The sequence below is a fragment of the Notolepis coatsorum genome (genome assembly GCF_963971535.1).
Source record: "Notolepis coatsorum genome assembly, chromosome: 8".
In the NCBI taxonomy this organism is placed as follows: Eukaryota; Metazoa; Chordata; class Actinopteri; order Aulopiformes; family Paralepididae; genus Notolepis; species Notolepis coatsorum.
The window spans coordinates 64,480,712-64,500,662 of NC_140172.1; the positions used below are offsets into that span (position 1 = coordinate 64,480,712).

At 41.5% G+C, this 19,951-nt stretch overlaps 1 protein-coding gene across 2 annotated transcripts in view; it reads left to right on the top strand.

Moving 5' to 3' along the window:
* gria3a (glutamate receptor, ionotropic, AMPA 3a) overlaps positions 1–19,951 on the top strand; it is a gene marked incomplete at both ends in the record, with an annotated part of 399,585 nt that overhangs the window by 345,880 nt on the left and 33,754 nt on the right. For both annotated transcript variants that reach the window (XM_084320884.1, XM_084320883.1), the window contains 6 exons: positions 2,077–2,244; positions 3,811–3,915; positions 6,269–6,376; positions 11,671–11,877; positions 15,833–16,206; positions 19,080–19,278. In XM_084320884.1, coding sequence (XP_084177010.1) covers positions 2,077–2,244; positions 3,811–3,915; positions 6,269–6,376; positions 11,671–11,877; positions 15,833–16,206; positions 19,080–19,278 — 1,161 coding nt within the window. The remainder of the gene's footprint in view (positions 1–2,076; positions 2,245–3,810; positions 3,916–6,268; positions 6,377–11,670; positions 11,878–15,832; positions 16,207–19,079; positions 19,279–19,951) is intronic.

Sequence of the window (19,951 nt, forward strand, 5' to 3'; positions counted from 1 at the left end):
AGTGACAGCAGTAGAGCAGTGACAGCAGTAGAGCAGTGATAGCAGTGATAGCAGTAGAGCAGTGATAGCAGTGACAGCAGTAGAGCAGTGACAGCAGTAGAGCAGTGACAGCAGTGATAGCAGTAGAGCAGTGATAGCAGTAGAGCAGTGACAGCAGTAGAGCAGTGACAGCAGTGATAGCAGTAGAGCAGTGATAGCAGTAGAGCAGTGACAGCAGTAGAGCAGTGATAGCAGTGACAGCAGTAGAGCAGTGACAGCAGTAGAGCAGTGACAGCAGTAGAGCAGTGATAGCAGTGACAGCAGTAGAGCAGTGACAGCAGTAGAGCAGTGATAGCAGTGACAGCAGTAGAGCAGTGATAGCAGTCGAGCAGTGATAGCAGTGACAGCAGTAGAGCAGTGATAGCAGTAGAGCAGTGATAGCAGTAGAGCAGTGATAGCAGTAGAGCAGTGATAGCAGTAGAGCAGTGACAGCAGTAGAGCAGTGATAGCAGTAGAGCAGTGACAGCAGTAGAGCAGTGATAGCAGTGATAGCAGTAGAGCAGTAGATAGATAGATAGATAGATAGATAGATAGATAGATAGATAGATAGATAGATAGATAGATAGATAGATAGATAGATAGATAGATAGATAGATAGATAGATAGATAGATAGATAGATAGATAGATACTTTATTAATCCCCTTGGGGAAATTCAGGGTATCTCGCAGCTCACATAGTATACAGACATTGACCATTCCCATACAGTAGTTACACGTTATGTCTGCATCATGAATTAAAATAAGTACATGATAAAATTCAATTAAATCATACCCATCAATATTAAAATTAAAATTAAAATAGGAGCGTGATTAGATAAAAGCAGGTGTATAAAAATAGGTGTAAAAACAGATGTAAAAACAGTACAGCAGTGACAGCAGTAGAGCAGTGATAGCAGTGACAGCAGTAGAGCAGTGACAGCAGTAGAGCAGTGACAGCAGTAGAGCAGTGACAGCAGTAGAGCAGTGACAGCAGTAGAGCAGTGACAGCAGTAGAGCAGTGAGAGCAGTGACAGCAGTAGAGCAGTGACAGCAGTAGAGCAGTGATAGCAATAGAGCAGTGATAGCAGTAGAGCAGTGACAGCAGTAGAGCAGTGATAGCAGTAGAGCAGTGACAGCAGTAGAGCAGTGATAGCAGTAGAGCAGTGATAGCAGTAGAGCAGTGACAGCAGTAGAGCAGTGACAGCAGTAGAGCAGTGACAGCAGTAGAGCAGTGATAGCAGTAGAGCAGTGACAGCAGTAGAGCAGTGATAGCAGTAGAGCAGTGATAGCAGTAGAGCAGTGACAGCAGTAGAGCAGTGACAGCAGTAGAGCAGTGATAGCAGTAGAGCAGTGATAGCAGTAGAGCAGTGACAGCAGTAGAGCAGTGATAGCAGTAGAGCAGTGATAGCAGTAGAGCAGTGATAGCAGTAGAGCAGTGACAGCAGTAGAGCAGTGATAGCAGTAGAGCAGTGACAGCAGTAGAGCAGTGACAGCAGTAGAGCAGTGACAGCAGTAGAGCAGTGATAGCAGTAGAGCAGTGGGCACACAGTAACACGTGGAACTTTAATTATATGAAGGTGTAGTCTAGTGCTGTCAAATGACATTATGACATATCCACAGTTTGAAAAATAAGTGACTATCGTTTTTTACTACAAAATGGCTGCTAGTATGAAAATGAAGGTCATTATTCTATTGAAGTTAATTGGGAACTAAACCGTTGCCTATAAATTAGTAATACTTTTGAGAATGCAACCATCTCTATTTTCGAGTATTAGATAAGATGAGGCTTTCCAACCTAGATATAAGGCATTTTACAATGAGGCATTCATTAATTAATTATAGTAATTTATTTTTAAAGATCTTTTACTCTCACTTTTCTTCTAGCCACTTGTTCTGTCAAAGACTTGTTGTTATTGAAAGTAAAGGCTCTGTCAAATAATAATTCATACATATAATCATAATATAATTATAATAATAGTAAATTATATACTGTAATGCGTGATTTTGATGTGTGTGTGTGTGTGTGTGCGTGTGCGTGTGCGTGTGCGTATCTCTCAGTATACATCCGCGCTGACCCACGACGCAATCCTGGTCATGGCCGAGGCATTTCGGTACCTTCGGCGCCAGAGGGTGGACGTGTCTCGGAGGGGGAGCGCTGGTGACTGCCTGGCCAACCCAGCCGTACCCTGGAGCCAAGGCATCGACATAGAGAGAGCCCTGAAGATGGTAGGGATATACTGTAGAGAGAGGCCTGGATATGTTAGGGACATAGAGATATGCCTGAATATGGTAGGGATATAGAGAGAGCCCTGCAGATGGTAGGGATATACTGTAGAGAGAGGCCTGGATATGTTAGGGACATAGAGATATGCCTGAATATGGTAGGGATATAGAGAGAGCCCTGCAGATGGTAGGGATATACTGTAGAGAGAGGCCTGGATATGTTAGGGACATAGAGATATGCCTGAATATGGTAGGGATATAGAGAGAGCCCTGCAGATGGTAGGGATATACTGTAGAGTGAGGCCTGGATATGTTAGGGACATAGAGAGAGCCAAGACAATGTTAGGGATAGAGAGAGACCACCAGAAAATTAAAGATGATTTTATTCTGTCCTTAATCTCACAAATCCCAAAACAATGAACATGGGTGCCCCGATATTAACCCCATTCACTATGTAAATTCCATTGCCATGGTGATATTCAGAACATTGTGTTTGCTCAAGCATACAGGGAAGCGAATATGAAGATGCCTATAAATTCCTGTTTGCATATGAACTGCACTGATTGGCACCAAGGAATATCTCACTCTTCACGCTTCATCCTTCATACATCTTGTCTATATGACGGTTAACTGCCATAACTTAAAACAGTCTGATAATAGGATGCATGTACCTGTTTGTATTAAGCCCCACAGCATGACTAAGCCCCACAGACCAGCCACTTCAGTTGACTAAAGCTGTTATAGGATTACAAAGGTGGGAAGTTGTAAATATTACTCAAAACAACAGCGTGTGCAAACCTGAAAACTTCGCAAAACAAGTTGTATTTTCTTCAGACATTGGGTAGACATTTGGTTGAGTGTACAGTATGTCATGTATTGTGATGTGTTGTGGCTGGACATCATACTGAACTGGACATGCTGTCTATGGATAAACAAGTCAAGTGCTCCTTTATTACATTTACATTTTGTCATTTAGCTGACACTTTTATCCAAAGCGACTTACAAGTTTTGTACAACAAGACAGCAGGAAGGGTACAACTCTATCAGCTGAGTAACAATGTTCATCAAAGTGTTGAGTGCTATAGTGTTGGTTAGTATATTAGGACAAGTGCATGACAGTGAGGTTAGTTAGGGTTAGATTATATATATATATATAATATATATATATATATATATTTTTTTTTTTCTTTTTTTTTTTCAGATAATGATTGAACCCTTTGGCGAAATTCAAGTGCCATAGCAGCATGGTGTGGGGGGGGGGGTACATGTAGGATGGGTAGTAATAATAATAGAACATAGAACAAAGTGCAAGTAGTAATGATGATAGTGATAACAGTAGTAGTAGTGAACAGTAGTGAGTGGCAGGATTCAATCAGACAGTAGTAATAGTGATTATGGTACACATGGTCTAAACCGTAGTAACACTGATGATAAATTAGTGCTCCATCCAGGGGCAAAAAGAATGTACTAGTCTTGTATTGTTGTTATCATCATCATCATTATTATTATTATTAGTAGCAGTATTATTGTTATTATTTTGTTATTATTCCCTGTGTTGGTGCGTGGCAGGTCCAAGTACAAGGCATGACGGGTAACATCCAGTTTGACACGTTCGGTCGGAGAGCCAACTACACAGTGGACGTATACGAGATGAAGTCAGGAGGGGCCAGGAAGGTGACGTCTGGAAACATTATCGTCCATCACGTGACATATTCATTGAAATACTATTCACATGATTCATATATAATATACATGAAATACATGTAGTATCCGGTAACATGAACGCTAATAAATACAAGTATAGGGAGTTGTAGTCTGACGTCATTTTAGTTTTCCGCGACGTCCACCCATATATGGATTTATCATTGGGAAAATGTATTATCGGCTATTGTAACAATTCTGTCTCATGAACATTGGCAAGCTTTCCATTTTTGCACAAAATTTGTTCCCTTCTATCACTAACATTATTGTTTAAGCATTTTTGGTTGAAATAAAATTATATGTAATTATTTTACGATTAATTGCTAATTGTTTCATGTTAAGCTATAGATTGTGGATGAATACACACAGAAAGGTACACCATGCCAATGTCCATGCTTTATTTGTTTTAAAACTAGACTATTTAGAAATGTGTCCTTTGGAAATACATTGCAATTTCCAGCGAGGTGGACCGTCCGGAAACAACAATGACCTAACCACTACACCTCCCTATTCACGCATAATGTGTTTCCTCGTACAAGTGTAGTACAGTAGCCCTGTCTGAAGTCAGGGAATCCTCATTGGCCGGGGCGGGTAGGAGGTTCCCCCTATTGGCTGATCGGTAGACATTTGGTTTTTCCCATGCAAAGAGAGCCACAAGTTGGAATCCAGCTTGTGATTTTCATGCATGTTCTGTGCTGTGTTGAACTGTGGCCTCCAGGCCAGTGACCACCAGTGTAACAGTTACTAACAGTTTGATTTGCAGCTGTTCCTGCAGCAGGGGTCTGGTCAGGCCCACATGCTCTCTCTGTTCTCTAGGCTGATGGAGCCTGAGAGGGCGGGGCTAACGGACACAGCAGGGGTGTGAGGAGTGATGTACTGGCCCTCTCTGACCGAGCATGCACGCACACACGCGCGCACACACACACACACACACACGCACGCACGCACGCACGCACGCACGCACGCACGCACGCACGCACGCACGCACGCACGCACGCACGCACACACACACACACACACACACACACACACTCACATGTACGCACGCACAGACATACACACACACACACACACACACGTGCACACACATATACACACATACACACTCACTTTAAATGCTTTATTTGAATCCACTTAAACACACATGCAGACACATATACACACAAACAGACTGATCTACAACACTGTCACTGCAGTAGAGAGCTGGCCCACAGAAGCTACTGTACTGTTACTGATGCTAAGTATCTACATAGCACAACACACACACACACACACACACACACACACACACACACACACACACACACACACACACACACTGAGACAAGATCTGCAGTGACAACAGAGTGAGTACTAGGAGTTGTAGTCCCAGGAGTCAGGGGGGGTTTAGTATAAAGTGTATTTGAACAGGGACCACCTATTATAAAAACCAGAACAAAGGCCCTATGAGGTATACTGTACAGAGACATCAGCAGAAAGTGCATTTCCATCCAGTGGATTAAACTTTACTTTCAACAAGGTATTCCTTAATGAGGAATAACCCTCAATCTAGGACTACACGTAATCCATGTACATGTACTAGTCAGGAATCAGAAATTAAGATTGAGAAAATATCCACAAACACAGGCCAACCCATTTATTTTAGTACAGTATGATGTTTTACTGTGCTAATACTGTATGTAGAGTAATACCGTGTATTATTACTATTATAGAGTAGCATACTGTACCATTGATTAGACAAATGAATTGCAATGACAAGATACATTTACTGGATTTGTGCTGCCAGTCCACCGGCCCTGCCTCCCCGCGTTACATAACGGAGCGGAGGCGGAGGAGACGGAGCTATGGATGGAACAGTCCTCTGCAGCTGAGAGAGCAGCCACCTCCACAGAAGCCTTGTTGTTCCAGGCAAACACACACCCGCTATACAGAAACTCACTGTGATCGAAAATATTATCATGACCATAGCTCTGTGTTAAATCTCTGTACAGCTTTGACTGGTTAATATAGTTAACTAGTATACAGTATACAGCTCAAGTCACTAGGGCGACAGTCTTAACGGTGTTCTTAAAACAACCCTCAAGGCCCAGAACAGTTTGACTTAGATATGACATGTCCAAGGTTCTTTTCGAATTAATCTTGACTCCAGTCTTGTGTCAAAACACGACAACCCCTAAACCCATCTTTGTTTTCATTTGTCATGGCTGATTTAAAATATTCCACAACAGAACCTACCAACTCATCTGTACTTGGGAGGTTCTAACTGTATAAATGTGTCCACGTTTCACAAGATAACCTCCGCATCTTTTCTGTCCTCCCCCTGCAGATCGGCTACTGGAACGAGTACGAAAAATTTGTATTTATAATGGATCAGCAGGTCACCAACGAGACCTCTTCTGTGGAAAACCGAACAATTGTGGTCACTACTATAATGGTACACTTTCCAGCCTTCTTTTAAATGTTCCACCAGAAAAAAAAAATTCTGCCACTCAAAGGTCACCGGTGTCCATTGTTGCATTCTGCACCTGGGAGGGTAGAACTATTTTTGTTTTGTTTTTTGCTTTCCACCCACTCACTACATGTTGAAACAGTCGATTCACCGAGAGAGTGTTTCAACTGTACACGTGTGGGTGTCAAAGCATTTTAATTTTGTATCAGTATGGTGGCCTGTTTGTAGCAGTGACATCACAATAGCGGCACTTTGTTAATCGTAAACCATAGAGACACAGGGGAAAAAGGAAAAACAAAAACTCCATCTTATACGCATTCCGTGCATTACGTAAGTAGAAACACCTGTCCTCGCTCATCAAGTAAGCGGTCGGTGACATGGAGGTAGATAAGATATGGTCCCTCACTAGGGGATGAGAAATTAGTAGTACATAGAGGACATAAATAACTGTCTTCACGTCCTTGTTCAAATCTCTTTTGAGTTCTGTATAAACGTGGAGGCTTCCACTTAACATCTCATTGCTCTCAATCCCAATTCCTGTCACAAACGGGGGTTAGGATTAGACATGCAGACCCATGGAAAATGACAGTCAGCTTGCAGGCTAGTTAGCTAATCGCCGGTCATCTTTAAATGTACAATAAGGTACGCCTTATCTTACATTTAAAACCATGGCCTTTTTTGTTTTTTGTTTGTTGATTTCTGACTTTGCCTATTGTGTGGTCATCTTAGGCAAATTCAGAATGTAAAATGTGAAGACATTCTCATTTAGATGTAGAAGCATGTTGTACTCATTCCCTTAGCCAAGTTACAGATACATGAGGATGAGGAACGGGATAAGATTAGATTAGATTCAAATGTATTATCATTATACAGCACAACTACAGTACCATGAAAATAAGTTTGGCAACCAACCAGAGTGCATATGTAACAGTAAAGTGCAACGTACAGGTGATTAAACTGGGTATGAAATATATAAATGAGTACTACTGAGTAATGCTGCTAATCAGATGTATGTACAGAGTTGTAGTATTATTATGTACAGTGATAGGCTACAGGTATGGTATCACTATGGTAGTAAGTCATACTGGCCAGCAGCGTAACTAGTAAGAGTAGGTAAGGGATATACAGATATATATATATTATAAAAATGTGGATAGATGTATATAGAATAAAAATAATATATACAGTATATACAGCATTATTGTAAATGCCATCTTACAGAGTTATGGGTTATATGCAGGTGTATAAGTAGATATAGGATTATAAGGTATATTCAATTTTGAAAGAATAAATACTGAAGGAAAAAAAGAGCTACATTTAATGTAAGCCTTTCCTAATAGAGGTCAAAACAAAACAAAAAAAGATTCAGTACAGAAAGTTATTGACGTGACATACCAGACATAATGTGGGGTAATAATGTATTTTCAAACAGAGAGAAATCACTCTTATGATCTGGGAGGACGAGTACAAATTTAAATCATGTTTAATGAGCAGAAGCACACAGTGTTCTCCCAGTGCCAGGCGTTGTAGTCATCTCAGAGATGGTTAAACAAAATAAAAATAAAGTTAATCATTTTAGTTGTTGTTTGCCATTTTACATTTACAGTACATTTTAGGGATTCAGCAAATGCTCTTTACCCAGAGCGACTTACAGCAGTGCAACAGTAAATACAAATATAATAAAAGAAAATATAATACAAAAGAAAGTCACATGACTGCATAATATACTACTCAGTTGAGTTTATTGCAAACACTAAAGTATACAATTGCCTGCTAGCTGCTTACCAGTCGGATGTCAACCAACACCAGTTTAAACTTTTTAGATAATTTACCAACTTGATCATAACAATTGTCTTAACATCAGGCTCAAGTTTAGTCGTCAGAGCAGAATCTATATTATGAAAAAGGTTTGTAGTTCCACTAGCTAACTACACCTCAAAATAGCAACCAAGAAAAAAGTTATTAATAACTACAATCAATATGCAATTTTACAACAAGTTGCAGCAAAATGTAGTTAGACTAATATGTAGTCAGTGCTTGAAGTGGAAAGAAACAAGTGCCAGTACTTCCTTTATTCATATGTTGGCATGTGTACCAGTATCAGCAGATCATTAAGTATAATTTTTTTTTATTTCGATAGTGAATAAAAGATACTAGGAGATATCGCTGATGTTCACATCACAAATGTATTTCATCAAGGGGGCAACCATTTTAATGATTAGAATAAAAAATTACTATCTTTTTTTGTGAAATTGTTTTGTATTTATAGCACAAAATCACATACAAAATATGGAAAAAAATGTGTTTATAATAATTCAAAACATGTAATAAAGATTTACAAAGAAATGAAGAAATACAATTAAATAAAAAGTCCATTCCCGCTGAGAACCCACCTTCTACCCACCCCAAAATAACTGACTGTCTATACTAGCTTTAGTGTGTGGTGCAATGAAGTCATCAGACCTGCAGTGGAGAACTCTTGGTAGCTGTGGGCGATGAAAACAAGACGACTCCACATCTATCAGAGGAGGCATGTGGTCGTCTCTCTTGCTCTCAAACTGCCGCTTCATGTCCCCCATGGACACACACGACAGAGACAGACACTGGCACTCTGTGTTCCCCATGGACACACATGACAGAGACAGACACTGGCACTCTGTGTTCCCCATGGACACACACGACAGAGACAGACACTGGTACTCCATGCTCCCTATGAATACACAAGACAGAGACAGACACTGGTACTCCATGCTCCCTATGAATACACAAGACAGAGACAGACACTGGTACTCTTCTCCCTATGGACACACACGACAGAGACAGACACTGGCACTCTGTGTTCCCCATGAATACACAAGACAGAGACAGACACTGGTACTCCATGTTCCCTATGAATACACAAGACAGAGACAGACACTGGTACTCCATGTTCCCTATGAATACACAAGACAGAGACAGACACTGGTACTCCATGCTCCCTATGAATACACAAGACAGAGACAGACACTGGTACTCTATGCTCCCTATGAATACACAAGACAGAGACAGACACTGGTACTCCATGCTCCCTATGAATACACAAGACAGAGACAGACACTGGCACTCTGTGTTCCCTATGGATACACACAACAGAGACAGACACTGGCACTCTTCTCCCTATGGACACACAACAGAAACAGACATTGATAGAGTGGAGGTACACTAGACCGAAAGAAAATTTGAGAGTAATTAGCTATGCAGGTGGCAATGAATTAAATCAATAGATATAGGCTACAGCTGTGTTAGATTAACCAAACAGACAGATTGAATATTTGATGAATATTTGATGGTAGCAGAAATTCTGCAAGCACTGGACACCCCCTGCAATTTGCATACCACCCCAACATTGCTGTTGAGGACAGAGAGATAGAGGCAGAAAAGAAGAGTTAGCTATGAATGTGATAATGAATTTGGTGAGGATATCACCTTAAATATTGAATTAATTCAGCATCACTTACGTTGTACCGTTGTACCTTCGAATAATTAAACACATCAGCAATGTTGAACAAATAGCTACTCATCGCCAGAGAGCGAAACAAAAAAGTAGCCTAAACAGAAATATTATAAATGATTATGCATGCACTAAATATTACAAGACAATAGTGATCATGATAAGAAATAAGATGCTAACCTACTTAGAAAAGGTTCCAGTACATCTTGGGGTCAGCTGTGCTTGAACGCTGCATGCTGTTTCATCTGCAGATCATTAAACACCCACTCAGTTTGAGTGCCTCTCTCTGAGCAGCCTAGTGATGTAACTCTGCTACATACTTTGCACCCAAGCATTTTGTCTTTGACAATGAGCCAGTCGTTCAGCATTTTGCTCTTTTGACTTAACAGTTCATCTTGACGTCATTGTACATCGTAGTTGGCTTCGGTAATGGTGCTTTTGCTGATGCTACATCAACAGGTGCTAGGAGTTATGCTAACGTTAGCTTGCTGAGGCTGCTCCCGACTTGCTGGTAGTGCATCACAGGGCGAGAGTAGATCAGGAGGTAGAGCGGTCGTCTGGTTATCAGAAGGTTCTTGGTTCGATTCCGACTGGTTGGCACCTTGCACGGTTGCTGTCGGTGTGTGAATTTGAGTGAATGGGTGAATGTGAGGCATGAGAACAGAAAAAAGCATTTCAAAGTATTCTGTATTTTTGTATGACAACTAATAAAGAAACTTGAACTTGAGTTCTAAAGCGATTTGGATAAAAGCGCTATATGAAAGCTATAAATACTATTTACGTGGTGCTGCACCGGCAGCTTGTGAGAAGTGCCAGTGCACAAGAAAAAGTCATGCCTAAAAAGTCAAATGTAGAAGTTCCGGTACCCGTGTACCGATAAGTACCGGCCCACTTCAAGCACTGCATGTACAGTAGTGAAACAAACTCCCTGAGACAGAGTAGAAGTATGAGTTCATATTCTAATCACCAACATAGCAAGTAGCCAAAAGTGAGAAGTACCGTGGGTGAAAGGACTCTGCCCAGTAACTAGCCTGAGAATAAGTGTGGTAGCTCAAATTAAAAAGCAGCCTACAAGGGATTTCTACTAAAGGACAAGAAGATACTAAATTCTCTACTGTCACTGATCGTTACTTCATGAACAGGAAGGTGTCCCAATGCCCCACTCTGCCTGCCCTCATCCCCTCTCCTGTCAAGCCAACGCAAAGCTTAACGCAACCCTTCCCCCCTGCCCCTCGCCCCCTCTCCCATTAAGCCAACGCAATGCTTAACGCAACCCCCCATCCTCTTCCCCTGCCCCTTGCCCCCTCTCCCATCAAGCCAGCGCAAAGCTTAACGCAACCCTCTTCCCCTGCCCGTGTCCTCAGATCTTAGATGTCTGACTTAGGTTAGCATGAGGGAACCCTCCCCCCTAACAATTCCCTGCTTCTCATTCATTACACCTGTACACACAGGTCTAAGTTGTGCTCCCGCTGCCCCCAACAGGCTTCGCAACACCACTGCAAGGTGACTGTAGCTGCGTTTTGGCTGTGGCACCAAGTCAGCATCCACTTAGCATACCCTGTGTGACCATGTCTTTGTGTCGCTTGTTCTTTGTATCGTTCTTCTTGTTGTCTTCTTGTCTTATCTTACGTTTGTCATGCCAGGCATGTTTGTGTATGTGGGCATGCGACCAATCCAGGCATTGTGTGTGACCAAAAAGACATCTGGTGGTCACCGTGAACTAACAAATGTACTATGCTTTTCTTTCCCTGTGTGCTGTCGAAACTCAACGTTATGTCTGATTTAACAGGAAGCGCCATACGTGATGTACAAGCGAAACTATTTGACGATGGAGGGGAATGACAGATACGAAGGCTACTGTGTCGATTTAGCTTCCGAGATAGCCAAACATGTGGGCATAAAGTATAAGCTGTCCGTAGTAGCGGACGGGAAGTACGGTGCCCGAGACCCCGAGACCAGGACGTGGAACGGGATGGTGGGTGAACTGGTCTACGGGGTAAGTGTCCGGTCTACCCTGTACAACCAGAATAAGGAGAGGGGGCGGGGGGTAGTCAATTAGACTGTGATCACATTGGACACCTTTTTCTTGTGCTCAAAACGCAAGGCATGGCAATGTACATAGTACAATGTATAAAATGTATACCAGAATCGCGACGAGCCATACCATGCCTAGGAAAAAGGCACAGGCGCACTCAAAAAGGCGTCCAATGTGATCACAGCCTTAATGTTGACCATCATCAAGCACTTTATCATTATACCATTGTTTGTTTGTGTTGTGAGGTACTGGTGAATGTCTTCAGGCTCCATCTACTGTACCTTCATATGGAAATCTGCTTGACTGGTTATGTTGTGTTGGGTTTAGTGAGTTACTCACTCCATTTGGCTCTGACATGGTGATTTTCATCTTTCATTAAACTGCAGAATGGTTCATATTTCATAAAGCTCAAAATTGAAAGTCAATCTGAGCCTGTCATGCCGGCTGGATGTTTAACTTTCCTTTTTTTCTTCTTTTTTTTTGGCGAATTGAATCGAACTGCATGTCAAATTCAATAAGAAAGCAAGTCATATTTCAATGCTTTGTGTAAGAATCAATGATTCGCAGACTCTTCCCCCTATCAAGAATCGGAATTGAATCGTGGCATTGCTGGATTGAATCATCACACCCAGGGAACAAAATAAGTACCAGCCAACCGCCAATGGCTGGTAAAAAATCTGCCTGGCTGGTAGTTTTTAAAATCTACCAGCCAAATGGCTGGTAAGTCAAAAAGTTAAGTTTGTTCCCTGAGAGCAGAGCTACAAAGCAGTGCGCCTATTTTGCGAGCCGAAATAAGTCTGTGGTTTTTTCTTCTTCTCACAACGGGTCAAATGCATCTAACATGCATTGCATCGTCGCCATTCCTTTATGCCCACATCACCCGAAATGAACGTTATGTTAGCGTAAGATAACAAGCTAATCCTGATCAGCGGCAGAGCCATAGAGAACAGCAGGCAGTGTGGACTGGGAAAAGGGAAATGGGGGGGGGGCACTCTCCCTTTCTCTGTGTGTGTGCGTGCGTTTGGAAAGACGATGAAGTCACTAGTCAGGACTCAGGAGAGGAGTATATTGTAGTAAACTGAGGATTACTGAGGATGCACAGATAATGTTGATATTCAAATATAAAAAGGTTTCGAGAGGAGTGGAAGTTTGAAGACAGACTAGACTACAATATGATGCAGGGGTGGTGAGTTGAAACAGTGTGTGTGTCCCCGACCCCACTTCTATGTTTCAATAAATTATTTGCATTTAAAACTATTAACGCTGACTCATTCCTTCAGTCCACTCAAAATTATGCTAATATTCCTTATGTTGTTTATGATATTAATTGAAAATAGCATATGAGAGTATTATATAGTAATAATAACACATGGCGCTATACTAAAAAGCTATTTTTAATTTTTGGCTGGTAAAAAATCTGCCTGGCTGGTAGTTTTTAAAATCTACCAGCCAAATGGCTGGTAAGTCAAAAAGTTAATTTTGTTCCCTGATCACACCCCTACATAGGTTAACTCATAGGGTGTGTTTAGAGAAGAGATGTCAGATGGTCTATAAAGAGCCATTTCCGTCCTCTGCATGTTAGGTGGAGGAGTGTCACCTCCTGCGTGTTGACGTCTGAGCTTCTATGTGTGTATTCTAATATTTCATCAAGGAACCCCTGACAGCAGGCCAGTAGCTACAGAGTGAAACACATCTGCCTGTCACTTTGATGCGCAGGAAACACTCCACTGCCATTGTTGTTTCATATCAAAGGGAGAGTTTCTGTAATCATCGCCATCATTACTTTACAAATCATCTTCTTGTGCCCAGTGGCAGCCTTCCCTGTAGAGTGAGGATAATTGACAACGCTAGTTACAAGACCTCTGACGCCTCTCTGCATCAAACATCATTCTGACCAGCAGCATGGCTATTCATATGTAAATGAGACAGTAAATAATACCTTGAATAAATAAAAGAAATAAGACCCTGAATAAATGAGAGTTGCGTTTTGGCCCGACACTCATCCCGGCGGAGATCGTTTCACCCTCTGTGCTGACTGTTTACATATTCATAAGTCAGCGCTGGGTCTAGTTGACGCTCTCGCCTGAAAGGTTTTTCCCTGTAAAAGATTTATTCACTGCAGTGATACTCGTGAGATTTTAAGGTTGGAAAGAAAATCACAGGCTGATCATTTCATATTCTGATTCAACTTTCACAGACTGCTGTGTGAAAACCTTACACAGATCTGGATTGTATGTGTATAATGTCTGCCTGTCCTGTATATTGAGTTAATTCCACAAAAAAATCAAATCTTTTATACTTCTTTAAGGGGGAGGGGACCTTTATATTTAGACTGATATCACAGATCACTTTTGAAATCACAGTACGTGTTTTGAATGGGTTTCATGGGAGATGAAACCGACATTCATGACACATGCATGACAAGGGTCCATGCAAACTCTTGATTCCAAATCAAAACCTTATATCGCCCCCCAAAATCCCACAACGTCGACAGCAACGATAAGCTGTAGCATTTGTCCCTGAATGTTCCACCTCGTGCAATGAATGCACAGATCCACATTTTGGATGAAGGCGAAGACATTAACCACCGATAAGGCTTCGATTGGCTAGTTTTGAGCTCTCCGGTTTCCTGTAGCTGTTCTCTGTCATCACTCAGCCACCCGGAACAATCCAAGCAATCACCTTCCATCATGTCACGTCTGTCCATTTTGTTCAATAAATGTTCATTAAAGCCCCGGAATGACCATATGATGATGACGAATATCTGATAGTTAAACCTTCTGACTAGTCACAGTTCATGGTTTTGATTCCATGGACAGCATATTATGTCATGTTTAGAGCCTGACCGATAAAAGAAAATGCTTTGGGTAATTTAGAAATGTTGTCATCACAGTTTGTCCAGCAGACCGCGTTCCAACTCCCCATTGTTTAAACAACTCAGTTTGTTTGTTTTATTAAGATCCTCATTAGCGTTTGATTAGCAGCAGCTATACTTCCTGGGGTCCAATAACTTACATGGTGACAACACAAACATATACATTCACAAAATACAATAAATAACACACCTAAACAAAGCAAACACACTGCAATTAGACAAAGGAAATATACTTGACAAATATACATGAATCCACCATGATCTAATTAATAGATAATTATACTAGATAATATAATTTAACATATAGCCCATGTTACCTTACTCCCCAATGATGATGTCACAGCAAACACTCAAACACCCGCATTCGAAAACCTCAACAGAACATTAAAATGCGAGAAACCAAAATAATTATATTCAGTACAGCCCTATTACTTACCAAAATTCATTTTTAAATAATAATCTTTAATCAGTCAGTCATAGTCATCAGTCATAATACTCGAGTCAGTGTTTAAAATATCATCAGCAGACTCAGCAGCACTGTCTGCATGGATCGCACAGCTAGCTTGATAGAGTAGAGAATACATGGTTTAAAGTTAATAGAGAGGACATCAGATGCTTTGCCTGTGACTGAATATACCTACCTATTACCTAAATATAAAGATATATTCATCATTAGTTAAGATTAAGCTATTTATAATAGAATATGGAATAGAACATACAATGCAAACTAGTTTGGTTCCAGCTAAAATATAGTAATTAATTAATTATATTTTATTAATAATTTACACATGGCTGAGAGTGGACACATGGCTTTCTTCATGGAAAGAAACAATTAAATAATAATAAATATTGAAAAATATTGTCCCATATATCAATATTGGAATATTTTACTCCTTTAATATTGGTATCGGCCCCAAAAATCCAGTATCGGTCGGGCTCTAGTCGTGTTTTTGGACGAGGGGTTATAGAGTTAATTATTTTGTGTGTGTTCTTGTTTTTGGACGGACTAACCATGTGCCTGTTCCCCCCTTATTCTCCTAGAGAGCTGATATAGCCGTGGCTCCCCTTACTATAACGTTGGTTCGGGAGGAAGTGATAGACTTCTCTAAGCCTTTTATGAGCTTAGGTATCTCCATTATGATAAAGAAGCCGCAAAAGTCCAAACCGGGCGTGTTCTCCTTCCTGGACCCGCTGGCCTATGAGATCTGGATGTGCATAGTGTTCGCCTATATCGGCGTGAGCGTGGTGCTCTTCCTGGTGAGCCGCTTCAGCCCCTACGAGTGGCACCTGGACGAGAACGACGAGGCGAAAGACCCGCAGAGCCCGCCCGACCCACCCAACGACTTTGGGATTTTTAATAGCCTATGGTTCTCCCTGGGCGCCTTCATGCAGCAAGGATGCGATATCTCGCCAAGGTTGGTTTGTTGGTTGGTTGGTACTCATTATCGTCACTTCACTCTCAGTTGTCATCAGTCCTCATCGTCTCCTCTGCATTTTATAGTCACAACCGTCTTCCATCCTGTCATGGTGCATATATGTTATTTTGAGGTGTTTGTGTTGCCTGCTGCTGTTCACCTAACTAACCTCATACACTCCACCACACCTCAACCTCAACTCCTCCACTCCTCACACTGTTGTCTTCACTCCTTCACTCTTCACCGTGCTCTTTCCAGGCCACACAGCGAAATATATCTCCATAGAAAAAAACAAGTGAAGTCGAGGCTTAGAAACTATATTTTGTATTGGAAACTAACTAGGAAACCTGCCAACTGGGGTAAGAGAATGCCTCTCGTTTCCATACGACGCAACGCGTTTCAGGAAATGTATCAAAGTAACTATATATTTTAAAGGAACACCAAAGAGAAGTTGATTTATTATGCCCTTAATCTCACACATAGACACAAAACTGTGAACATTCTTATACAAATCGATTTGGTTAGAGTTATTGAGAGATGGAATGTGTAATGTCATTATGATGTCACACATTCAAGGAAGTTAAATACAGCTGAATGAATACAGTAAATAATGTATATCAGTAAATCCCCTCTAAAGATGGAGATTGTTTCTGTTGTGTGACCACCATTCTCTCTTCTTCTTCACCACGCTCTTGGTTGCATGCTAGCAGTGATGCATCGCATCCACAGAATAGCTTATATCCACCATGCATGAGGACTGTAAAAGGCACAGGGGAGTAGGCCTGTAGTCCCCATGGCTTTTGGAGGGGTACCGTGTTTTTGCTGCATGTTCCATTTTACGGTCATCAACGTGGTGCATATAATGTATTTAAAGTGGAAATACCCCTTTATGCATTTTGTCCTGTAATGGAGCACCGTGACTTCGTGTCAACTGCATTGTGAGTTCTTCCCCCCCCCGACTTGATCGCCATCATGTCTCCTTCCATCTTTTCATTGGCTCAGTCCACCGTTTGACTCATCCTTTCATCTTCAGTGACTGTTCTTGTTCGCGTCGTCCCTCACCCTCGTTTTGGAGAATAGTCTGTGAGAGAATAGATTATGGAAGTGATGTTCATATTTAGTCCAGTGTTGTAGCTTAAAGATGACGCTGTATGTCACGAGTGGCACAGACGTGTACACGACTTTACGTACCATTCTCGCGTTACACTTTTGTGACCGATACAAATCCTGAATCGCAGTCCAGCATTTTGACATCGTCAGAGCACTTGAGTGAATTAGAACTTGTATGTTGTGGTACACCTCATTGTTAGATTGAGACTCAGCCCAGGCTGGGGGTGTAGATCCTCAGCACAGGATGGCCAAGATTTAATCCTGCCATAACTAGTTCTCCTGTTTCTACTGTACCTTCTCTTCTGTCACAATCAAATAAATACTACCCACTCCCTTTTAGCAAAAAACACAACAAACCAAATGTCTGTGGTTTATATTTATGTGTAGGTACTAGGCCTACATTAAATATCAAATACATTCCATTATTGCTACCAAATTGCAAATGATTCTCTTTACTCCTGTTGTATGATGTAGGTTTTGAGTGTAATTTGTATTTAGCTATCGAAGGTTTAGCTAAAACCAGTAGGTCGGGCTAGCCGGGTAAGCCTGGAAGCTAGCGGACTAGGATCACACTGCTAGATCAACTAAGTGTAGTCTCACTCTGCTTTTCAGTACAGACTGAACTCACAGACTGGGTTTTTTAAACACAAGCCTGGCCTCTGACTGTTGATAGGACTAATTAGCAGGATACACTCAGCTGATTGATTGATTCAGAGAATACAACCAAATGAATACAAAATGGATACTCACTTCTTTCACACTGCTAGATCAACTAAGTGTAGTCTCACTCTGCTTTTCAGTACCGCTAATTTATTTGCATATATTGATATACGACAATTTGCCGTGTTTAAAATGAGAGGCAGCATGCAGGTGAAATCCAGAACCCCCTTTTCGAGGGGTTTTACAAGTAGAAACTACCCTAATGGTTGAAGGACGCTTTTATCCCAACGTGCTTCACAGTTCCATGAGTGCAACCATTTTTAGCATGGGTGGCAACCCCGAACAATTACGGTGTTGGTGTAATCATCTGCCCACTGAGATGCCGCACAGGAATGAAACACGCTGTAACACAGTAGACTTAAAATAAGTTTGAAAAGTGGTTAAACATACAGTGATGGAACAGCGGTATAAATGGTGTGCACAAGGAGCCTCTTCAAATCTCCCTGGTGGGTGGGTATTAGGTTATTGCATATTGGGAGCAATCTCATTTCTGAATGTACAGATTGTATTGCCACGGAATCCGCAACAGTGAGGAATGGTTAGAGATGACTTACAAAACGTCACACCTGAGGTGGGAAAACGGAATGTACTTTTTCTGCATGTATTTCTTTTTTTTGTAGACCGGATATTTTGACTCTAAAACTCAAAAGGTTGCTCAGAGGCTAAACGTTTGTGTCCAACGTGCCGTGATGATCTAGATTCTAGTCTTCTGTCTCTGTAGAGAGACGCAGGTTCATATCCAGGGTTTTTACAGTATTGCCGTGGGGATGTGTCCAGGGGAGGTCAAGTCATAGTAGCCCTGCCTGAAGCCTAGTAAGCCTAATACGTTTCATATCTTCCTTGGCCAGAGAAAATTCCCCTATGGTTGTCTGGAGGACGTTTGACGTCCAATATGAGAGACCTGCCAGGTTGGAATCCGTCTACAAAGTTGACTCAGTGGAGAGCTATACGATCCATCATCCCTCCTCTCTGTCGTCACAGGTTAAGCTCCCTGCTCTCACATCTGTCTGCCTGTCCTGTCTCACCCCACATCACTCCTCCAGGTCTCTGTCGGGCCGCATCGTCGGAGGGGTGTGGTGGTTCTTCACCCTGATCATCATCTCATCCTACACGGCCAACCTGGCTGCCTTCTTGACCGTGGAGAGGATGGTGTCTCCCATCGAGAGCGCAGAGGACCTGGCCAAGCAGACGGAGATCGCTTACGGGACCTTAGACTCGGGATCCACTAAGGAGTTCTTTAGGGTGAGTGGCATCTGAACTGTCATTGGAATCTTTATTTATTTACTTATTTATCTAACTACCTACAACAGCTACCTACTTTGATTTCAATACCGGTTCTAAAATTATTTTCACTCAATAATTATTTTCTGAATGAAAGCATTTTTAGATGAAACAAAGTAAATAATTTCCTTATATGCCAGCTTTTCCAAAAAAGGTATAATAAAAATTACAATAATCTGATCATACTCTATCTGTATTCCCTTGAAAAAACAAACAAACAAACGAAACTGACCCTAAATGTGTATTTGATTTTCCACTAGTATTAGTAGGACTGTCAGAACCCAACATTTCGAAGATTTTCAAACCTTTTATTTTAATAGCTTAAATGTATATACCAAAAACCGACACATCCAGCCCAATAACTTTAATTTCACAGCTAGATAAAGCTAAATGTGGTTCAGTGTTGTTTAGCTACAATATTACCTGTTCCCCGCCTCACCAATGAGCTCCTCAGGAATGTGGAGATGTTGTGGAAAATGGATAGTTACCCCTACCGAAATATAAAAGAGGTCACCCACTCCAAACAGGATCAATATGCCCTTAACCTCTTGGACACACAAACCACCACAATCGAGATGGATGGTGGTATTCGCTATGCAACACCCTTGCTGAGGGCACCGAATAGTCCCCATCT